The 23,458-nt window shown below is 45.2% G+C and overlaps 1 protein-coding gene across 1 annotated transcript in view; it reads right to left on the bottom strand.

Moving 5' to 3' along the window:
* The window catches only part of LOC119173357 (uncharacterized), a 420,783-nt gene that overhangs the window by 196,438 nt on the left and 200,887 nt on the right, over window positions 1-23,458 (bottom strand). The window contains exon 6 of the mRNA XM_037424210.2: window positions 21,271-21,336. Coding sequence (XP_037280107.2) covers window positions 21,271-21,336 — 66 coding nt within the window. The remainder of the gene's footprint in view (window positions 1-21,270; window positions 21,337-23,458) is intronic.

Here is a 23,458-nt window from a genome sequence, read left to right as displayed (position 1 = left end):
TTTTGTCGCTCAAGCCGTTGGTTTGCAAGGATATCTCGCGGTGGTCAAAGGGCTGTCGCTGGAGTGGTAGGCCGCTCGGTTGGTTAAAGCACGAGCTGTGCCATCCGCTGTCTCATTGCGATCGAGTCCTGCGTGACCCGGACACCAGATGATAGCATGGTCCTGCATTAGGTCCGGTCCTAATAGGCGAACGGTGTTGTGTGGTAGTTTCCCCCGTTAGAAAGAATCTACATGCGACCGTGGAGTAGGTGAGAATAAAAGACGACCGTCCCAAAATATCCTCAGCAAGCGCGATAGCTAAAGCCTCAGCGTTATTTGCAGCCGTGGCTCGAGCCGTGGCGCAAGTCAGGAGGCCTTGACCTGAGACCGCTCTATATACGACTGTGAGCGCGTACTTGTCCGTGCCGCATAGGGCGACATGTGTGTACACAGTGTCCAGATTGTTCCCGAATCACCGCTGTAACTTGCGAGCTCGTGCACTCTTACGACCTTTGTAATATCGTGGGCTCATGCTTCTTGGGATAGGGGATACTTGAAGCTTTTCACGTAGCTGTTTAGCCATACACTACAGTTCCTCTGCCGCATACTGAGGACGAGCTGGGTAATCTACATGGCATAGCAATTTTCTCCCAGTAGTGGTTAAGGTAAGCCTTTCTCGTTGAGAAATGAGCACCACTGTGCGTAACTCATAATTATTCTGTATACTGAGGGCTACGAGACGTTCTGTGGACGTTCCAGGTGGTAGGCCGAGAGCCGCCTTGTACGATGTTCGGATCAACGCGGGTCTTTAAATCGGTTTTATTGATCTCCTGGAAAGAAACACTATATGTTAGCCGACTGAGGACAAAATGCTAGAGATGAATGATGGCCAGTCACGAAGACAGTTGCATCAAGAAAGCTCGCCAGGGAAGCCAAGGCACACAGCAGCTCTTGCGCATGGTGCGTAGCGCTTTCAGTACGCGGAAGGCATCAGGCGGCGAGGCGTGTTCACGCCACTCAACAGTTCTAGTGCACTCTACCACCACCACTCGATTAATGAAGGCGATGGCAACTGTAGCGCTGGTGAAACCCCAAGCTGAAACAGTGTGAATTTTTGGCAGGTTTTATCGAGTTTAGTTTCACAATAAAACAAAGAATTTAGTGGTCGTTTAAGGCATGCTAATTGTCTAATAAAGAATTATTACAACAGTTCCTCCACGTTTGTTTAGTTGTCCTGAAAATCCCCTCCCGTCGAGCGGAAAAGTTGGTTTGTTGCGGCAACACTGGCACGCCAGCGTTGTGAAACAAACTAATTCTTCCATTCGTGCGGAAAGTGGTACTAAAACGAGCGTAAGACACACTTCTCTAAATAACGGAAGGTTCCTGCTATAATTCAAATATATTTCACTGCCCTGTGTTGCATATGTGATATGAGAGCCAGCCAGCATGGACGCCTTAGTGAAGCGAAACGAGATGACCAATTCTTTCAATGTAGAACGTCGGTGGATACTGGTGTGTACTTTGCTCAGGAGGACTCGCCAAAATACTAGACTATGTTGGATTCACAGTCATGGTTAAAGTTTCCTGAAGTCAGTCCCGCTACAATCAGTTGAAGGTGTTTTTAAGACGAAGTTGCTTTATGTGGGGCTCTACCATAGCTGCGCTGACGTACTTCCGTCGGAGATATGACGTTGTAAGATGAATGGCAACAGATTTCAACAAAAAAAAATGAGAAGAAACACTTCGGTTGCGGGGCGTCAAGCCAGCCACCTTTCGATCCACAGCGCAAGGCGATAACCACCAAGCTACAAAGCGTACCTTGTTCAGTATGTTAAAAGGAAGTACTAAAGCCGGCCCTCCTCAGAGCTCAGCAACTTCAACGCATTTTCATCGTCAGCTTCGAGATGGCGCGAGAAGCGCGTGTTGGGTGCACTCACTCAAAAGGTCGTCGCCCCACGTCCTCGTGCACGTTGCTATGCGCGCGCGTTTCAACATGCTCTGGTCAAAGTTCGTGTAGATGCTGACTGGCATGGTCACTCACTAGCGCGCGCGTATTTCGGGATTTCGGCGCTTTGTACCTTTGCGCAAGTTTGCGTTGAAACAACTGTGGTTGAAGAAAGCACGAAACAAGCGCGGTGCCCACGCTTTTACGAAAGGAGCACGCGGCCCAAACACAAAAAATGGCTGTGACAATTTGCGTTCGTATTGTGTGTGTTTGCACGTTTGTTTCGCGCGTTTGTCTTCCTATTATCAGCGTGCCTCAAGTGTCGAGCTGTGACAGTGTGCTGCCCACGCTTGTCCAGTGTATGCCCCTCTTGTGCGTGCATTGTGCTGTAGGTGCGCGCGGCAAGTTTCGAGCTGCTTGCCGTTCTTCGCGGCGCACTGCAATTTGTTGCTGTAGCATTGATTCCTTCACCCTTGTGATGAAATAAAGCACAATAAATGCTCAGCTGCCTCTGCGAAGACGCGTTTCACTTTCGAGTTATACCACTGCCCAAAAAAGAGGCGGCAGCCACGATTCTTGTTTGTTTGTTTGTTTGTTTGTTTGTTTGTTTGTTTGTTTGTTTGTTTGTTTTTATGAGTCACGCCAGGCGCATCGCTCGTATTTGTCCGCCTTAGGCAGGTCATGCGATAGCGCCACTGGGCGCCTCTTGAGCGCGTGAGAAAATGAGCAAAAAATACTCTCCGCATGGCGCAACCTATAGCTGCTTCAAATGCGTAAGATATAACTTCAAGTTGTACATGTTTGTTTTTAAGCGAAATCAATGATCCAGTGAGGCCTTTTTGTCCCCGCATCATGTTAACCACAACGCTTTTGGGTGGCGCTAGCGGTCATTTTTTGTCAACTTTCGACCTCACTGTAAAATTATAAATCATTTCTTATTGGGCAAAAGGATGATAGTTGCTGCCGATGTCATGAACAATCTTCTCATTTTCGCCATAAGCAGAAAAACTTTTCCGAGCGGTGGACAAACCCTTTAACTATAAATCCACATTAAACTGCTTTCTCAAAGCGGTCATTAACTGCCATCGAGAGGGCATACTACAAACTGAATGTGTTCAGTTTTATCTCATTTCACCAGATTCACCCTCAGACACACATTTCATCACCCATTTGCCCAAATCTACCACATGTCATATGGCTGTATAAAGCGTGCTTCGAAAATAGTCATAAGTTTACAGGACACGCACACTTAGTCGCCTGCATTGCACTCTGTACACGAGTGTTTCCGACGCATGATAGTGACCAGAGGTCTTACTGAGCTTCATTAAAGGTGAAGGGACACAGTAATAAGTGGTGTGAACTGATTCGCTAAGTAATGAAATCATTTTTGACATCAACATTATGACTCCTATATAAAACGCGAGAAAATTATCACCTTCGAAAAGTTTCGGTGACAATGCCTCATACCTGAAATTTCAGTTCAAAAACTGATTCCCGAAGAAGACAATTATGAATCTGCAACGTTCGTTCAAATACACTGAACAGTTTTCTATTAGCGAAAATGTTAAAAACTATAATCTTGTCATTTCTTCTTTATTAGAAAACATTGTAATGTATTTTATGTCTAATAAATGTTTACAAGCTATCCCGCCATGGTGGTCTAGCGGCTAAGGCACTCACACGGCTGCTGACTTGCAGCTCGCGCGGTTAAATCCAAGGCACGGCAACCCCTATTTTAAATGGAGGCAACAATGCTTTAGTCTCGATTTAGGGCAACGTTAAAAAAACTCAAGTGGTCGAAACTTTCAGAACCCTTCACTGCGGCATCTCTTATACGTGGTTTTGGAGACGCTAAACCACAACAATTATTATATCATCAATATATATCAGCTATTCATGTATGTCCTTAAACGTGAACGTTGCCAAATGGGTTGGTAGGTTCAACAATTTTGTTCGCGTGTATATGCACGCACGAACATACATAAAATATGGCTAACCCCCTCCCCCCCCCCCCACACACACGCACGCACACACAGGCAATTTCTGACTACGCTACTGCCTTCAAGTACTGTTATGTACATGGGACTGTTTAGATGTATTTTCTTTTGTATTCGTTATTCTTTCATTTAGCAAGTTAACATGGCAGATGCTTTGATTCAATGCAGTGAATTCACACGTAGTACTGACATATTGTATAATAACATTGTATGGCATAGTATCGTCACAGCAGTAACAATGTTGTAAAATTCATGCGGCACAATGTGCCTGAACTACCGAAGACAAGTTAGGCCCTCATCATGTTTTCTTGCCCACCTTTAGCCCAATTTCCTCGGTATGCAGTGTTCGCTGTACACCGCACCATTTTTTTTAATTTTATTCTACCAGGTAGCTTTTCAACTCATTAATTACTGTAACTGCCCTTAACGTTGTCTAAACATCAGGGAATCCATTACCGGTTGCAAGTAGGTCAGAAGCCGTCCTTGCACATTTTTCCTAGCTCATGAGCTGCGGACCGGGAATATTGGGATAGAAGAACACACATATCGGAAGAGAGCAAGTTTCGCGTTCCGAGTGGACGTGCATGACTCGCATGAGTGTAAGGCACCTCAACACCACACGAGCAAAAAGGCGCGTAGGAATGAACTTTATTTACCTAGATTACGCGGTCCTGTGGGTGGCTCCACGAGCACAGCAACGCTTTCAGCGCAGGCAGCGATCGCTCGCTGCTGTTTATTAAGAAGGAACGAGGGGCTTGAAAATGCACAAAATTGTTAAAAATGCTGACTTTCGAGAATTGCAATTTGAGGTATTTATAGTGGAAAGAACGTTTTGGAAAAAGTTTATGTATTCGAAAAATACCATTTCTCTTTGTCGAAAGCTTGATATGTGAACTTAGATGTTTTTAAAACTTTAAACGTAACTTTTCTGGGATGGATAATTTTGTGAAGTGAATAAGCTTTACGGAAGTTTTGAGCAAGTTTCTTTGAAGTTGTCTAAAAAAACTTGGCACTAATATTTACCGCAGTGCTTGAACTACAGGCTTAGGCTTTCTTTTCTCTCTCAACTTTGATATAATTACAATTATATTATAAATACCAGCTAATTACTGGAAACTTAGTTTTACCTTCCGAGCTTAAAAATTATTTTTGATAAAATAAACAGCCCCTTTGACATCTAGTTTATTTTATCCTGTGGGATGAATCGTTTAGAAGAAACGTGTAGTTTCGAAAACTAACTTTTTTGATTGCAAGTTACCAAAACCACCCGTAAAAAATCATCTAAATATAATGTGGAAATTCGTCATAACTTTTTTCTAAATAAAATATTTGAGATGTGTTTGCAGATTTGAAATCTCCATTCAATGGTACACATGCATGGTAATTGTCATGACTTTAGGATAATAAATACAATCTTTTGAGACCTTTCGCCTCCTATTACTGGTTTTCGTGAGCTCCTTCCACGCTGACCGTGAACAATTTCGCAGAAGCGTTTTAGTCCCACAATACGTGATTCGGTCTCGTCAATTTCTGTGCTTCACAGTTTCGGCGGGATAAACCGATTCACGTGTACGCCATCCGGTCAGGGCAAGGCAAAAATTTCAACGGCACTGGTGATTGTGGCTTGAGCTCTCGCGAGATTGTCGCCAGGTGGGGGGGGGGGGGGTAGACGCGCCATTCATGTTTGATATTTGTTACATTACTAAAGAAACTCGGTTCCCCAGCAGGAAGAACCGGATGTGACAGACGAACCTCCCGTTCACTTAGAACTCGAGCTGCGCGGTGCACCTCCTCGTTCCTAGCGTTCCAAAAGTGGGGAACTTTGCTTTCAAATTCAATGATTTTGACACACCAACATAAGCGTTGCCTCTCTGGCATTTATGCCACCTCTCGAGATATGAATCCCTTATAGTCCCCACGGAGGCGCTCGTCATAGTCAAACTAGCCTCTAAACAATTACTAGGCATCGGCATGTATATCACCCTCAATGAGCCTTTTGAGCCACACCGAAGGGCGCAACTAGCTTTTGTGTCAAGTACCGATGCGATTAAAGGTTCTGGGGATACTATGCGTTGACCGAGTCATGGACTCGGCGGGGAACCTCGCTACCACAGAGAATTAAACGCCAAAACGCGATGAAGCATGTTTACAAGACGGGCTACTGAGCAGACATGACGGAATGCGGTCTGTCAGAGCTGAAGACCTTAATGAAAAGCACAAAACAACTAATTCGTCACGTACATCAACAAGGCCCAACAAAATGAACAGTAGTTTACCGTAAGTGTGGTGGTACAAAAATAACAGAGTTCTAACCGTAGTACAGTAAAGTTACAGAGCTCTAACGAAAGCAAGACTTCCACGTGTGCGCTGTCGGCTCCCATGTAACCCTAATTTAATGCAGGGCGTACATAACATTGTCCCTGCTACTCCTGAGCTTCATTGTGTTCCTGTTCATAATTTTGTACCCTTGAGACGTATCATAAATGACTCTAGTCAGCCTGTAAGTCATCATCATCATCATTATTATTATTATCGTCATCATCATCAGCCTGACTACGCCCACTGCAGGGCAAAGTCCTCTCCCCTTATCCGCCAATCAACCTGGCCTAGTGCTTTCTTCTCCCACGTTACACCTGCGAACTTTCTATTCTCAACAGCCCACATAACCAATTCTCCCTGTCATGCGCTTGCCTTCTCTGGGAATCAAGTCAATTAGCCTTAATCACCAGCGCTTATCCTGCGTAAATGGTACGTTCCCAGCCCCTTTCCATTTCTTCTTGGTTTAACTATGATACCGTTAACCCCAGTTTGTTCCTTTACCTACCCTGCTCTCCTCTTGTCTCTTAAGGTTACACCTATCATTTTATTTTCGATCGCTTGTTGTGTCATCCACAATTTAAGCTAAACCCTCTTTGTAAGCCCCCAGGTTTCTGCTCCCTAGGTAAGTACTGGTAAGATGCCGCTGATATATACCTTCTTCTTGGGTGTTAGTGGCAGATTATCGTTCGTAATTTGAGAATACTTGCTGATTGGGATCCCCCAGTCCTTACTTCTCTAGTTATTTTGCTTTCATGCTTCGGCTCCACGGTTACTACCTGTGCGAAGTAGACAAATTTATTAACATTTTCCAGCACCTCTACACCTATGGCAAAATGCTGTTTTCTACCGAGACTGTTGTACTTTAAGTTAGTATATAAAAATTTTAGGACCTAATATTCTGCTTTCCGTGTCGAGTTCAGTAACCATGAACTGTAATTCATCCCCAGAGTTACTCATCAAGGCAACGTCACCAGCGAATGGCAGGTTCCCAAGATACTCTCCATTAGGTCTTATCCCCAACTATTTCCGAACTAGGGTCCTGAAAACTTCCTGTAAACACGCTGTCAATAGCGTTAGAAAGATTGCATCTCCCTGTCTTACAGCCTTCTTCATTCATATTAAGTCGCTTTCTATATAAATATGTAAGATGGCTGTGGATCCACTGTATATTTCTTCCAGTATGTTTATGTAGGGTTCGTGATTGCGTAGTGCATGCATTACTGCTGACGTCTCGACTGTGTCAAATGCCTCCTCGTAATCTATGAAATCTATGTATAGGGGTTGGTTGTATTCCACCCATTTCTTTATTATCTGATTGATAGTGTGAATATGGCCTAGTGTGGAGTAGCCTGTACAAACTCCTGCTTGGTCCTTAGCCTCAATGAACAAGAACTTCCCCTTAATTCTATTAGCTATCAATTTTGTAAATAGTTTTTGTAGAATGGACAGTAAGCTGATCAGCCTGTAATTTTTCATGTCCTTGACGTCTTCTTTCTTATGAATTGATACTGTTAGGAAAAAGAAAATACCTTAAAAAGAAGAAAGAGAATGCATTGACAATGTTCGCGAGGAGTCCTTCAGACAAGATGGTGGCACACGAACAACAACTACGTCATAGCTATAACAATCTCCGTCGTTATTGCCTCTGCTAAAGCATTCCTTCTTGTTCGTTAGAGATTGTAACATATAGCTCCCGCCGCTGTGAGTGCCATCTCGGTGCTTAATAAAGGGAACGATCATGGATGGAAAAGTACGGTTTCAGATGGCCCACGTGTACAATCTCACTTGAGTAGGGCTGAAGATGACGATGCACTGTCCCATGCGGTGATTTCCATGACCCCCATAAGCTGGCACAAGACCTTATAAGGCCGGCAATAACGAGGGAGGAGCTTGGATTACAGGCCAACTTGGCAGCAAGGTGTCCAGAGCAGGACCAACAATCCTGGAGAATATGAGATGGTCCAGTGATGGCTGTCGTATTGGGACTTCTTTGACAGCTGCGATACACAAAGACGATTCCATGCAATCTGTCCAGCCCCTTGAGCTCAAGCAGTTGTATCGCGAGCGTACTGTGTAAGAGTGTAGGTATCTGACGGTAAAAGAGATTGAAAAAGTAAGCTGAAAATGTGGCCACGAATGAGTTAGAAGGGAAAAAACAGCGGAATCTTGGCGGGAGGAGTTGCAGGCGCGCATCACACAAAGAAGTGTGTAATTCCGATCGCGGTGGTCCGCGGAAACATTGACAGACAGCTTAGTGGTGGAAACATCACAAACAGCACGTGCGCTTTAGGCCCTCAATGAGTCCGTTTGTTTTTAGGTGGCACGCAGTAGCGAGGTTATGACGTGTAGAACTTGAGCGAAAAAATGTCGTCCATCACCTTTGAGAAAACTTGGCGACCACGGTCGGTCAGAAGATGACGCGGAGCTTCACGGTGAAGACTGACACCATTCAGCAAGAAGTCTGCGACGTCAGTAGCCCAACTTGTCGTTAGTGCTCGCGTGATAGCATATCGGGTCGCGTAGTCTGTAGCGACGGCGATTCACTCATTTTCCGTCAGCGACGTAGGAAATTTTCTGACGATATCGAGGCCGATGCTGTAAAAAGGGTTGGCAGGAATGTCTATAGGTTGGAGTGGGCCGGGCGAAGACAACAAAGAACGCCTACGGCGTTGGCAGGGTTAACGAATACAACACATCGGCACACAGAACGGTAGAGGCCTTGCTAGAAGAATCGCCGCCGTACGCGATTCTAAATGCGCGTTTCTCCGAAGTGCCCGGCGGTTTTGATGTTGTGAAGCTGTTCAAGAATAGTGAAGTGGAGCGTTGCGGGAATAACTAGTAGGAGCTCTGGGCCTTCGTAACTTGTGTTGTGGCGGTAAGGAATGCTGTCACGGAGCTCGAACTAAACTTTTTAGATAAAAGAAGTTGTTTCATCTGGGGACCTTAGCACGAACAAGTGGAGGGACGGGTCGGGGTTGTGAGAACCTAGACTTAGGATAATGGACCACAGTTTGGTACCTCTAAGATGTTCACTGCGTATGTCAGCGAGGTCAGATATGGCGACAACGCAGGCATCATGATTATGCGCTGACAGATCAGGGGGATCTACAGATTGTCAAGATAAGGAGTCCGCATCATGGTGAATTCCGCCGGACACGTAAGTTACGTCGAATGTAAACTCTAGAAGCTTCAAAGAGCAACGACGAAGTGGATGAAGTCGTCCAGTGGGATCATTTAGGATGACAACCAGCACAGAGCGTGCTGATCCGTAATTACGAAAAATGGGTCAAGAAATAAGCACGGTTGGAATCCAGACTGCCCAAATATGTGCGAAGCATTCGGGCTCAGTGATCTAAAACTTAAATTCGGACGGGAAAAGAAGTCGACTGGCATAGGTGAAGACGCCATTTCGTCCTTGATGCCACCGGGCAATAACTACACCAATGTCATATCTGCTGGCGTCGGTGCGAACGTCAGTGGGTGCTGACGGATCAAAATGGGTTAAAATGGGAGGGGAGGTACGCGAAGCAGTAAGTTTGCGAATTGCACCAGCTTCTCGGGGACCCCCAAAAAATGGCATATCCTTCCTCAGTAGTTGTGTCAAATATTATGCAATGTCGGTGAAGTTCTACACATAAGATCGAGAGTAAGAACCTAAGCTGACAAAACTGCGTACATCTTTCGTGGAACGTGGTACGGGAAAGTTTTTGTTGACCCGAATCAGTCAGGAACACAATGGGCGCCTTGAGCACTGACGAAGTGGGCGAGCACAGTGATTGCTCGGCAGGCAAAAGGACATTCGGAAGAGTTGGTCTGGAGGCGTGCGTTTCTCAAAACTTTAAGAACAGCTGACAGGCGGCTGACGTGGTTTTCGATCGTCAGTGAGAATACAAGGAAGTCATCAAGATAACAAAGACACGTGGACCATTTGTACCTACTAAGCAGGGAGTTCATCAACCTCTCAAACTTAGCGGGAGCGTTGCATAACCCAAATGGCATTACTTTAAACTGAAAAAGTCCATCCGGCATCCCAAATGATGTTTTTTTAACGTTCTTGGCCATCGACAGCAATCTGCCGGTATCCTGATTCCAAGTCAAAAGAGGAGAAGTAGGCAGACCCGTGTAGGCAGTCGAGGGCATCGTCAATCCTTGACAATGAGTAGACGTCCTTTCGCGTGACCTTGTCTAAGTTACGGTAGTCTACGCAAAAGCACCGGCTGCCATGCTCCTTTTTTACGAGCACGACAGGTGATGGCCAACGACTACAGGGTGTCTTAATTGTCTTTTTTGTGAGAATTTTATCAACTTCATGCTGTATAACCTGTCTCTTGGCATGGGACACACGATAAGGACGTCGTCAGACGGGAATAGCGCAACCGCTATAGTGTCGCGCTATTCGCTAGTGTGTAGCGAATAGTGTCGTGAGTGACAACTGACGTCTAATTTAAAGGGCAGTCACCGAAGTCAAAGATGTCTCGGAAGGATTCTAAGATACGCCGTATATCGGTTCCCTGTGCTGAACAAGGCCAGGCGCGATCATCTTGTCAATGTCACCTTCAGCTAACTTCTGTGAGCAAGATGAAACATGGTAAAATGGAGCGTCTGCAATGAACGCAGAAACAGAATATTCGGCTGAAGAAGAGACATTGGCTAGTGTCATGCCAGCCAGAATAACCTGCGCACACCAGATTAAATTCAGTGTAGGGAGAAACGTTCGATTATTCGTGACCGTTGAAACCATGTGAGCAACAGTACCGTTTCGGGGCAACCAAACATAAACAGTCTTAGCCAACACGCAGTCGCCATCGGGAATAGGAGGGCAAAGGTCCAGGTCACATACGTAAATGCTTGAGGCGCAAGGTGAACGTACTCAACCGAACACAAACGTGGTTGAGGTGCTGCTGGAGCGTCATAGCAACGTGTAGGGTCGAGCTGAAGTAGTCCGATTCTACAGTCAATAAGGGCAGAGTGGGCGGATAAAAATTCCATGCCAAGGATGATTTCATGGCAGCACTTTTCGAGCATGGCAAATGGTACAGTAGTGGTGCGGTCAGAAACACTAATACGCGCAGGGCGTATCCCAACCACGAAAAAAGCTCCACCACCGGCGACCTGGATAAGTGACACCGTGAACGGTGTTAGAACTTCATTTAGGTGGCGACGAAGCTCCGAATTCAACACTGATATGTGGGCGCATGCGTTCACAAGAGCAACAACAAGAGCGTCATCCAATTTAACGTCGACAAGGTTGCGTCGAGTCTACAGTGTGGTCAGGATTCAGCGGACGGATCATCGATGCAGCATGACTGCCTGTAGCTGCACTGTATAGTTTTTCCGAGGCTGGCAGGAATTCGGTGATACAGGATGGTGTAATTCGAGCGAGCTAGGCGATGGGCGACAAGGTAGCAGCGAGTGGGGCTGGTGACTATGCAGTGATGGTGACCGACGATAAGGCATGGGAGGAGCGTCATCACTGGTGGACTGAGATGACTCAGGGCGATGTTAGAACTGACCATTAGTTGTCTCTGACGTCAATACCACCTGCTGTTGGAATATTATTGGGCCACGCAACAAATATGATGGCAGTTGAAACAAATGGGCTGGTCATCAGCAGTTTTTTACTCGGCAGGAATGCGTGAAAGCACCGGAATCCGTGGCCTTGTGTGTTCAAAATGGGCGGCCCACGGTCAATCGATATTGAAGGGATGGTGGTGCACACAGAGTCTAGGCCAATATTTGAGAGCTCTTGTGGTACCATTTTCAAGCTGGAATCACAGGAATGACAGCACGTGGAAGCAGGAGCGATAACTTCAAGCTAACGTCAAACTATCCTCGTCACGTACTGCCCGTCGAAGAGGGGCCTTTTCGCAGAACCATATTACTGCTTTACCAGTTAGCTAGGTTAATTGATGGGCAATACATCGGGTTTTGGTGGTCTCGAAACGTTAACACTCACAGATGAAAGCTCCTACTATGTCAAAGCCCTCGCAGATTATGAGGTTGAATCCATCGACCACTATTCCTTTTGATATATGCGCCACTTTAGGGGAGAAGCTCCTTAAGGCGTCGGTCATGCGTCTCCTCTATGTAGAAGCGACAGCTCGTTTTAGTCCGAATGTCCGCTTGATGGCAGTGCTTATTTGATGATTGATATATGGGGTTTAACGTCCCAAAACTATCATCTGACTATGAGAGACGCCATAGTGGATGGCTCCGGTAATTTCAACCACCTGGGGTTCTTTAACCTGCACCCAAATCTGAGCACACGGGCCTACAGCATTTCCGCCCCCATTGTAAATTCAGCCTCTGCAGTCGGGATTCCGTCCCGTGACCTGCAGGTCAGCAGCTGAGCACCTTAGCCACTAGACCACCGCGGTGGGGCGGGCGGTACTTCTATATGATGATTATACGATAAAAAGATGCGAGATGGTGGTACTTGGGGTGTGCACTAGATGGACGGACTGATGGACAGACAGACAGACGGACAAATGGACATACATACATGCATACATGCAGGCATGCATACGTATGTAGTACATATATACATACATACATACATACATACATACATACATACATACATACATACATACATACATACATACATACATACATACATACATACACACATACATACATACATACATACATACATACATACATACATACATACATACATACATACATACATACATACATACATACATACATACATACATACATACATACACGAACGGAGACGCAGACAGACAGACAAGACCACCGAATGATTCAGTTTACCGATGAAACCTTTCGAAGCTTCGCCCCACTCCTCATCATTCACACAGTTCATATGCTGAGATTTTTGACAGCGAAAGCTGTTGAGATCACAGCTCGGGTCACACGCAGTTGTCCGACGGCGCCGCCGGTGTCCGCAACCACATCGCGCGAAATTAGAAAAAGAACCTAGAACCAAAGACACAGTGGAGCTCAAAACACGCATTGGCTCGGTGTCAGTCCAGTGTCACTGAGCTACAGCGGTTCTTGTGACTCAATGGCAAACCTAGCACCCAAGATACAGTGGGGCTGGAACCCGGGTCTGCTGGGTGCGAGCCCAGTATTCTACCACTGAGCAACGCTTGTGCTTGTGACTTGTTGGCAAACTTGCCTTAGTCAGGCTTGATGTCAGGAAAGTAATCGTGGTAATACGACTTATAAATCGTTTCAGAACAGCGAAAGAACAACCAGTCGTCACACAATGCGAATAGCGCAACGAGTGGACCGTAAAATGCTCCAACCTATTACAAAATATTCTTCTTGTTCTCTTATTTACTGTGGCGCATATCCACTTCAGCCATATTTCCTGCACGAACAATTGGCACAAAATTGCTTGCAAGTATTTAGCAGATACCACGCTTCTCAGAAGAATGGTGAAAAATAGAATAGCAAATGCCGGCCTACTCTCCATAATTCACATAAAAAACAGCGCTAATAATGAGGAACAAGAAAAAGAAAGAGACAGACAGTACCGCTGTCTGTCTCCTTCTTTCTCTTGTCCCTCGTTATTGGCGCTGTTTTTTATGTGAGTCAAGTCGTACCAACTCGCCCAAGCAACAAAGTTAGCTACTCCCCACAAATTAATAATGCCATAGTGAGTATCCAGCAAGCATGCTTACAGCAGTCACCCGATGAGTGGCTATAAAAGACTCTGAAAGGCCGCTCTTCTATCTTTCGCTGTGACTGTGCTACACCTTTCGCGCAGGCCTGGCTTTTTTTTTCAGATTCCTCTATGCTGTCGTCCGCTTTGCGGCAAAGGGCAAGGACGTCTTGTATATAGGACAGGCAGGATTGCAACTATGTTTGAGCACGAGAGGTCAGCTCCTTCTTGGCCGCAATCTTTCGACCAGTCAATTGGCCGAACAAGTAAAGCATATCCTTTTTGCACGAATCCAAGCTGCCAATTTCGCCATTGTGATTTTCGAACCACACTTTGGCTGCACCTTTCAGGTAAAACAAGATGTTCGCTAACATCACCGTCTCGCTCGAGCGGTGTTTCTTACTGGTGCTTTCGTACATTGGTCTACTCTTCGATATCGGCATCGTCTGTTCCACAAAACGTGCCAGGGTCTTTCAGTTGAGAAAAGACAACCATCGTCGTTGCGGTTGCCGCTACAGGGGCTGAACTTTCTGCCGTCGTGGGTTGAACGAAGCGTTGGTCCCTACAGGGCTCCGTTGTACCTTGTCGCTACCCCGCATCACCACCAAAACGTCACGGGAGTGAGAATAATCATATAAAGACGAAAAGAAATGCATTTACAATGTTCGCGGAGAGTCCTGCTGCCAAGATGGCGGCACACGAGCGACAACGTGACAGCTACTACAATTTTCGTCTTCATCGCCTTAGTAAAGCATTTTTTCTTGTTCGTCACAGCTAGTAACAATATGATGTTGGCGTTCTTCCAATATTCTTGTGCTCTTCCCGTCTCAAAGAGACAATTCGTATATAAGGCGTTCAATTTTTCCAACACATCTTTTCCGCCATCTTTCAGCAGGTACGCTGTTGCCTCATCCTCACCAGCGGCTTTGCCTCTTTGTATTCAAAATAAAGATTTCCTTACTTCCCCTATCGTTACTAGGAGGATGTCGAATTCTGCAGGGCTATTGTTGCTTCTTATGGTATCATCCTATTTGTTTCAGCTTCTGCACAGCTCGCTGTATTACTCCTCCGCCACCTCAACTATCCTATTCATATGAGTTATGTCATTGCCTTCCTTGTCCCTTAATGCATACATCCGATTTTGCCTATGCACACGTTTCCTTTTGCACCTTTTTGGCTTCTGCCACTTTTCACAGCCTGCTGATGAAGGCTACTTTAAGCCTATTTATTAACTTCAAAAGCTCCATCAGCTCTATTTTGTCGTTTGAATTTGAGGCTTTCATGGTCTATCGTTTCTTAATAAGATTTTTCGTCTCCTGAGATAGTTTGCCAGTGCTCTGTCTTGTGACTATACCTCTCATTTCCATTGCAAACTCTTGGACGATACAAATAATATTATCGGTTATTGTGTCAGCGCTAACAACGGTTACCTCAATCGGAGCCTCGAATCTCTTCTGGAGCAAAACGAAATTCCTGTACTTTTTTCTCTCACCACTACCTCACTAATTTCCTTCCTGCGTTTCAGTTTATGCCTTTGCTTTTTTAAAATGTAAGTGAATAAGAGCTTTTACCATTCTATGGTTACCGCAACAGATCTTGCAAACCACTTCTACGTTCTGTACAATGTCTGGTTGTGCACAAAGAATGAAGTCGATTATATCTTTAGTTTCCTCGTTACGACTTCGCTACGTCTACTTGCGGTTAGCCCATTTTCTGAAGAGCGCATTCAAGATCCGTTAATTATTACGTTCTGCGAACTCTGCTAATATGTGCATTCTGGCATTTCTAGAGCCAATGCAACAATGCCCCACTGCATGGTCTCTGGCCTTTCTCTTGCCTACTTCGGCACTAAAGTCACTCACCAGAATTATACACTGTGTCTTTCCTTCATAATTGGCTGACTCTGCGCCTAAATAGAAGTTTTCAACAAAATGATTAACATGGCCTAATTTTGGCGTGTAGGCCTGTACCACCTTTATCTTGTACTTTTTGTTAAACTTGAATTTAATATTTGCCACCCTCTCACTGATGCTAAAGTACTCCTCTATGTTACCAGCAATATTCTTGTGTATGAGAAACCCCACGCCAGTTTTTTTCTGCCAGCTATTCCACCGTAGCATTAGACATGTCCATGCTTCCGCACTGTATAAGCCCCACGCGTCCTCCTAACTTTGCTGAGCCCTATTACATCCCATTCCACACCCTCTAATTCCTTGAATAGCACAACAAGACTAGCCTCACTAGATAGCGTTCTAGCATTGAACGTAGCCAAGTTAAGATTTCAATGGCAGCCTGTCCAGACCTAGAGATTCTTAGCACCCTCCCGCGTGCGTTAATAAAAGCGGAGTATAGCTCACTACTTGTATATACATGGATTTGCCGAGAACATGCTTTGAAAATTCTGAAACATATAGTTCTACTTAATGATGACTGATACAGTTTTATCTGTTTGCGACAGCCATAAGCAATGAACAAAATAGAAATGAAAAGAGATATTATTGAGTAGGTTATGCACAATAGCTCAATCAAATCAGGTGCACCAATTTTGTCCAAATTTACCATTAAGACCTTTTAGTGCATGGTTGCACTCACTGGTACTTTGTGCTGATTATGCGATGCGTATCAGTTAAGCATTTTTAGTAAGCTGCACATTGCCCCCCCCCCCTCAAAACAAGCCAGCGAAAACACTCTCACAATAAACAGCATTTGTCATGTTTGCCACCCGTGAGGTGTCGACAAACATGCATTATCTTTGCATGAAAACTTGTGCTCGTACAGATAAAGTTTAACTACTTCGTGTCTTTTCGCAGCCATTTTCGAAAATGAAAGTACTGTTTTCTACTGGTGATCGAAGAGAATCAGGTGCGTTAATTGCGTCTAGATGTATGAACCAGTGGCTTTTCACGTCGTTGTCTGCGCCATGTGAGCATAATGATCCTAATACATGATGACAATATGAACTTCAAAATACGCACAAACAGCCCAACTTCCGAGCTCACTCAATCGTGTGCTCATGCAGTATCAGGTATATTGATTTGATAAAGCTTTCTTTATAGTACTCTCATAAATGCAACCATTAAAATCCTAGAAACATTATCTTTCTTTTGAAGCCTGGTGCCACAAAGTTTATCCTCCAGCCGAATCATCTTCTCTGTAGCCTGGATTACGCACATTGTTTACGATGGCACCTGAAGTGTGCCGCAGCTCTCGCTCTTAAAGAAGGCTGATAGACTGCTGTATGGCACTGTCCCCGTGTAGCACGTCTCACAGGAGATACGCTTTCGCACGATCATACAAAGAGACCCTGCAATACAGCCAGTTAACTTCCCAACGTAAGTGAAGAAAGAGTTGCAGCTTCCATTTCAAGTTCGCTTTCTTCAAAGCGCTCACTCAGCTGCGCAGCATCTCCGGTACCATTTTTCTTTAACACGGTCATGTCTACCTCGACAAAAGCAGTTGTTGCACTGCCAACATACGAAATTTCGGCGTAATCAATAGCTGTACAATTTTCTCGCCCCTTTTCACTTCCTCGTGCACGACGAGGCAATTATACGCTGCCACCAACTGCTGGACTTTGGGGTTGTTCTATCCTCTTTTGGATCTTAGGCACAGAAAAAGAGCTTTGTGTGGTCTTGCGAGAATCAGTACGTCAATAAATAATGTAGTGTAGGAACCTCGCCATACAGCAGGGAATGTACCACATGAACCGTGCTCTCATGTAATCAGGAAACCAGCAAAGGTGGTCTTGCACTAGGTCTTGAAAATTGGTATCCCTGTTGAGCCAGTGAGGCATCTACTATACGCTCTGGCCACGTCTGGAAATGGCATTCATATATACGTGCTGCCAGGCCTGAGGTGTGCCTTAGCTCTCTTAGCCAAAAAATTGCAGGAATAGACACTGTCAAATAGCTCGTCGAAGAGTCTAATAAATTTAACAGTTGTTACGGATCTATTGAACTGAGAGAGCTTGAGGTTTTCGTTGCAGAAGTCAGTGGCATTAGTTACGCATTAGGCAGCCAGATTAGTATTTATTTTCAGCTTCTGCCATTCAATGCGTGAAGCCTGAAGCTTATTTGCAGCATGCAAGCCTTCATTCTCTTGGAGGCGATGTAGCTCTTGAACGTACTCTCACTCTATACATGATCCCGACATATCTTTCAAACAGCCGAGTGCAGCGAGGGCAATTCGCACATGCTTAGGCATGTAACATGCATCAAGAAAGAAGTACCCGTTTTCTTTTTGTGACAGGGGGTTCCAAGTGACTTCAACAGTGCACGATTACGTACTGAAAAACAACTAGGTTATCGTTATTGTCAGCGAAAGGTACACGAAAGATGACAGACGCCATACCGATACTGTCAGACTGCGGCGGATATCTGTAATCAAAACTAGTGCAAACAAACGCTACAATTAGATAGCATTTAAAGGCCACCAAACGCTACATAGACGATGGCAGAGGCCGTACCGACGCCGTCCAAATACGGTGGAGTTTCGTAATCAAAACTAGTGCGAACAAACCCTACGATTAGGTATGACAATAGACGCTGACGAAGGTTACGCGAAAGATGACAGAAACCGTACCGACACCGTCCGAATACGGCAGATTTTTGCAATGAAAACTAGTGCAAACAAACCTTACGACTAGATATCATTTAAACTCCAACGGACGCTACATCAAAGATGACAGACGCCGTACCAACACCGTCCGAAAACGGCGGAGTTTTGTAATCAAAACTAGTGCAGACAAACACTACAATTAGGCATCACATTAAACGCTGACTAACGTTACACGAAAGATGACATGCGCCTTACGGACGCCGTCCGAATAAAGCGGATGTCTCTAATCAAAACTAGTGCGTACAACAAACCCTACGTTAAGGCATCACTTTAAACGTCGAGAAACGGCGCACGAAGGATGGCCGACACTGAACCGAAGTCATTCGTATATTAAGAAGTGCTGTATCAATAAAAAGTTACAATTATTCATCAGTCCGATAACATACAAAAAAGTGTCATAGGATTTCCTTTTTTCCAAAAAATTTACACCATCTCGCGCTAAATTGAACCATGTCTTGATGCGACGCTAAGGGCGCTTGAGCTTACTTTGGCAGTGGCGTTGACGCTGGCAGTCATCCTGGCATTGCGCAGGAGAGAAAACTAAAGAGAAACCTAGCGAGGCGCACAGCGCGCAGTGATGGACCGGTGTTTCCGACAGGAATATGCCAATCGCTGCTAAAAGCCTCTGATTGGACACAGATAAGCCCAATGCGCTTTGAGTTAACGCGCATGCTCCGAATTTTCGTCATTCAAGAACACACGTGAGAAATCTCCCATCGACCCTATCTTGGAGGTCAACATCTAGTGAACGGTTGTGAGCACGAGCCGCGGAGTTTCGTTTCTTCAATCAAGCAGCTCGCTAGCATACGCTGCCTGCATCGGCGTTACGAGGCGAGATAAGAGGGCATATGAGAGAAGGCGAGGGGCGCTAATACGCGACGGGGGTGCATACACCTCGGGCAGGGATGCCTAGAGGAGAGAGGGGAACCGTAGAAGAGAGGGAGGTGCAAGCGCAGTCAGGGTGGTCACGCCGCACACCGGATTGAGCTCGACCATAACGCGCTTCGTATCTAAAAACTGCAAGAAGTACAATGTAAGCAGGAGTGCAAAGGTGTAAAGGTTTACCTTTCATTACTGATCTGATAGAGAAAACAGCGTTGGCATGTCATCGTTCCTAAGATAAGTTCTTCGACCCGTCAGTCAAAACATGACTCTGAAAAATTGTCACCGTGAAGTCTGCTTCCTGGAGATGGCATCCAGTTGTCCTTCTTTAAGTTACTGACCCACTTGTTGTACGTTTGAGGCCTCAACACCTTCAAGCAAACACCTTTTTAAGGAAAAGCGATCAAATACCACGATTTCTTCGCAAAATGTGCGAAAAGTATTATAATTTTGAAGGACTTATGCATGAACTGTCTTCTCTGACGACTTTCCGGCCAATTCGTATGGTCTACTGCGCTTTAGGCAGGCATTTCGTTATGAAAAAAGAATAACCCTCGCGCCGGAAGCTGTCGACAGTTCATGGCGATACCTCTAGAGCACTAACGGCGGCTTCCGATGGCTTCAGCCACGCGCGCTTGATGCGGCATCAAGCTCCACTAGTAGAGATCAGTGTGGGCTTCGTGCAAAAGTAGCGCATGTGAAACAGACTCGTTTTTACGCCTCGTGCTTCCGCTGATCACCGCTACCGCAGCCCCTCGGTCACTCTTATCTAAAACGGGCTCAAGACGCGTTCACAAGTGGCCTCCAAGAAGGCGAAAGCGGCAAAACTTGCTAGAAATCCTTTTCATTTACCACCTATGCAGCCGGAACACCACATGACGAGCGCAATGCGATAAAATTGGCCAGAGGTCGATTTTTTCGGCATGTCACATGGGAACGCTTCTCCTCTTGCCAGGAACCCGTCCTCTGGCTGCAGTACCGCAAGAACGTTGTTACATGAATATTTGACCTCAAATTCAAGTTAATATGACCGAGTAGTCAGTGCTGATTTTCATCGGTGTAATCGCAAACCACCCGTGTCGTTCGAAAAAAACTCACAACACCTGCAAGGACGCCTTTCTCAAAAGTCTGATTGATATCAGGATTCCCTGCAAGACTCGTACTAACAGAAGCTGATGCAGCATTGAGTCGGCATGGCCGAATACGTTAAACTTTTGCCCAGCACGGCGTATCCACCACTGTCGGCGTGTCTATTTATATACGCCGCCTGCGGATGAATCTTCTGAAACAATTTGAAAACATGAAAAAAATGTTTCTTTCTTTTCGTATCTCCAAGCCCAACATGAATTCGGTACGGAATAAGACGCTCGTGAAATGGATAAGATGGGATGCACTGTTTTCGTTTGTAAAGGCATCGACGAAGTGGAAGGAGCGGTGCGGGCTTGCAGCGGCGGTAGACCGAATGTTAACGTTTTTGACGCTTCCAGAGTGGCTTTTCCGCCTGCTTAAACGTTTTCACATCTCAAATCTGAGTGAGTACAGAGCCCTCACCCATACAACGTCCACGTAAAAAGAGTCATGGTTTCTTTTTTATCGCGAGGCTTGCTATCCTATCAGAAAACTTAAATTCAGTTTGTAGAAGTAGACCACCTTTATGCAGTTCGTGATCCATTATCTGACAAAGCGCAGAGCAAGGAATAAAGCTTGCGTCAAGCTTTTTAGCAGTGTAGCACCAGATTGCAAGGTTTTCTTAGCCTTGCCTGCAATTTCTTTATGCTTTCTTACCAGAACTTTTGGCCTCTTCATCCAACTGCTCTAACGTCACAGCCAACTTTAAAACGCTCCTAATGCTCGTCAGCGCCCTTGTAAAGTACTGTTTCGCAGCGCAAACTTACCGGACGAGCCGATGAAGTTTTGCACATTGCTGAATGATCCCACGCCCTTCCAGCTGGGATCCAGATCTGTAAAAGACAGCAAGCGAATCAAAGCTGGAATCACTTCAAATCGACTGACAAACAACTTTTTATGGTACCCGTTTCCATGAGTGCACCAGAAGGACCCCCTTTTGAAGCGGCTTATCATAGATTAGTAACGCGGCACTCTCGAGAGGCATTCTTTATCATTGTTTTTTTGATCGCCTGTGCCAACAAAACCGTACACGCGACAAATCACACAGAAAGTGGTAGGTGAACGCGACAGCTTTTAATTGTGGGAACTAAAGTGGGACGCTTGGGCTGTGGCTGTTAGTGTTTTGCTCTGCGGCACGCAGCGCATGCCTGTGGCACACTACGTTCGTTTTCGGCCTCCTTACATGGTATTTCGGACATGTTAGAGTCCGCCAAGTGAGCGCCACTTTTTAGCGCCAACTCGTTTTAGTTTTGTGCTAATTAAGCTTGACTAAAGCGCAGACGCGTTGTACCAGCCAGACTACAATTTAAAGCGCCATCTATCATCATCATCAGCCTGACTACGCCCGCTGCAGGGCAAAAGCATCTCCCATGATCTGCCAATCAACCCGGTCTTGTCCTTTCTGCTGCCACTTTATACCTGTAAACTTTTAGGGGCGAAGCTTCTTACGCCATGTGTCGTACGTTCTGTGTCGTCATAGTAGCCAGTTTCATTGCATTGCATGTCAGTAAAACAGTGTCACAGCATATCTATAGAGTGAATGATGAGGAGTGGGGCGAAGCGTCTATCAGTCTGTCCGTGCTTTCATGCGTCCATTCATGCGCCCGTCCGTGCCTGCCTTCGTCCGTCCATCCATTCATCCGTCCATTCGCTCATGGGATCAAAGGACGGCAGAAGCTGCCCGTCTTCTCTAACAACAAAAGTTGATTTGTATACCACATTGTCTCTCACGTCTTTAGTTTGATGATCGACTACGGCAATTGAACTCTCTGCGGATCGCTTTGCCCCATTCGTCATCATTCACCTCATAGATATGCTGTAATTTGTTAACCTAATCAGTCCACCTAACTTACCGTCTTCCCTTCTTGCGTTTGCCTTCTCTGGGAATCCCGTCAGTTACCCTTAATAACCAGCGGTTATCCTGCCTACATGCTACGTGCCCGGCCCAAGCCTATTTCTTCTTCCTATCAACCATTATATATTTAACCCCGGTTAGTTCCCTGACCCACTCAGCTCTCTTTTTAACTTTTAAGTTCATGCCTATCATTTTTTTTTCCACGGCTCGCTACGTCGTCCTCAATTGAAGCTGAACCTTTTTTGAAGCCTCCAGGTTTCCGCTCCGTAAGTAAGCACCGGCAAGATGCAGTTGTTATATGCCTTCCTCTTGAGGGTTAGTGGCAGATTACCATTCATGATTTCAGAATTGTAGCCGAATGTGATCCACTCATCCTTAATCGTTTAGTTATTTCGCTCTCATGGTTCGGCTCCACGGTAACTACCTGTTCTAAGTAGACATATTCCTTTACAATTTCCAGCGTGAATCATGAGCTGTAATTCGTTCCTTGAGTTACAAATCAATGCAATGTCACCATCGAGTAGCAGGTTACTAAGATGCTTTCCAATTACTCTTATCCCTAACTGTTCTCTATCTAGCGCCCTGAAAATCTCCTGTGAACATCCGATGGTGAATTGCACTAGAGATATCGTGCCTTCCTGCCTTACACTCTTCTTAAATTAGTATTATTTATTTATTTATTTATCTTTTTGTTTTTATTTATTTAGTTGAAGCACACTCAAAGTAGACACAGTACCTTATAGAAAGGAGGGGCAAGTACAAAGAGAAATGAAAAAAAGCGAAAGAGATAAATGAACTATCAATCAAGTGAGTACAGTAACTTGTATAATACATACAAAAAGTAGGCCATAGGAATAATTTCAACAATGGTCACACAAACATACCTCTCGAAGGAGTATTTCAGATATGAATCTAATAGTAAAACAAGAACAAGGGCACGAGCTCTAAACACGAAACAATAAAAAGCAAAAAAAACAGATCGCAGAGTTTCACCATTTTAGATCATATTTACGAGAGCATTTTTTTAAATAGTTTGGTCACGTATCATAACTACGACTAGTGGTACATTAACTAGCAGACTTGGGTTTTCGAATGATATG

The sequence above is a fragment of the Rhipicephalus microplus genome, chromosome 5, assembly GCF_043290135.1.
Source record: "Rhipicephalus microplus isolate Deutch F79 chromosome 5, USDA_Rmic, whole genome shotgun sequence".
NCBI classification, from domain to species: domain Eukaryota; kingdom Metazoa; phylum Arthropoda; class Arachnida; order Ixodida; family Ixodidae; genus Rhipicephalus; species Rhipicephalus microplus.
The sequence above is the reverse complement of the archived record's forward strand: the minus strand, read 5'-3'. Positions and strand labels throughout refer to the sequence as shown.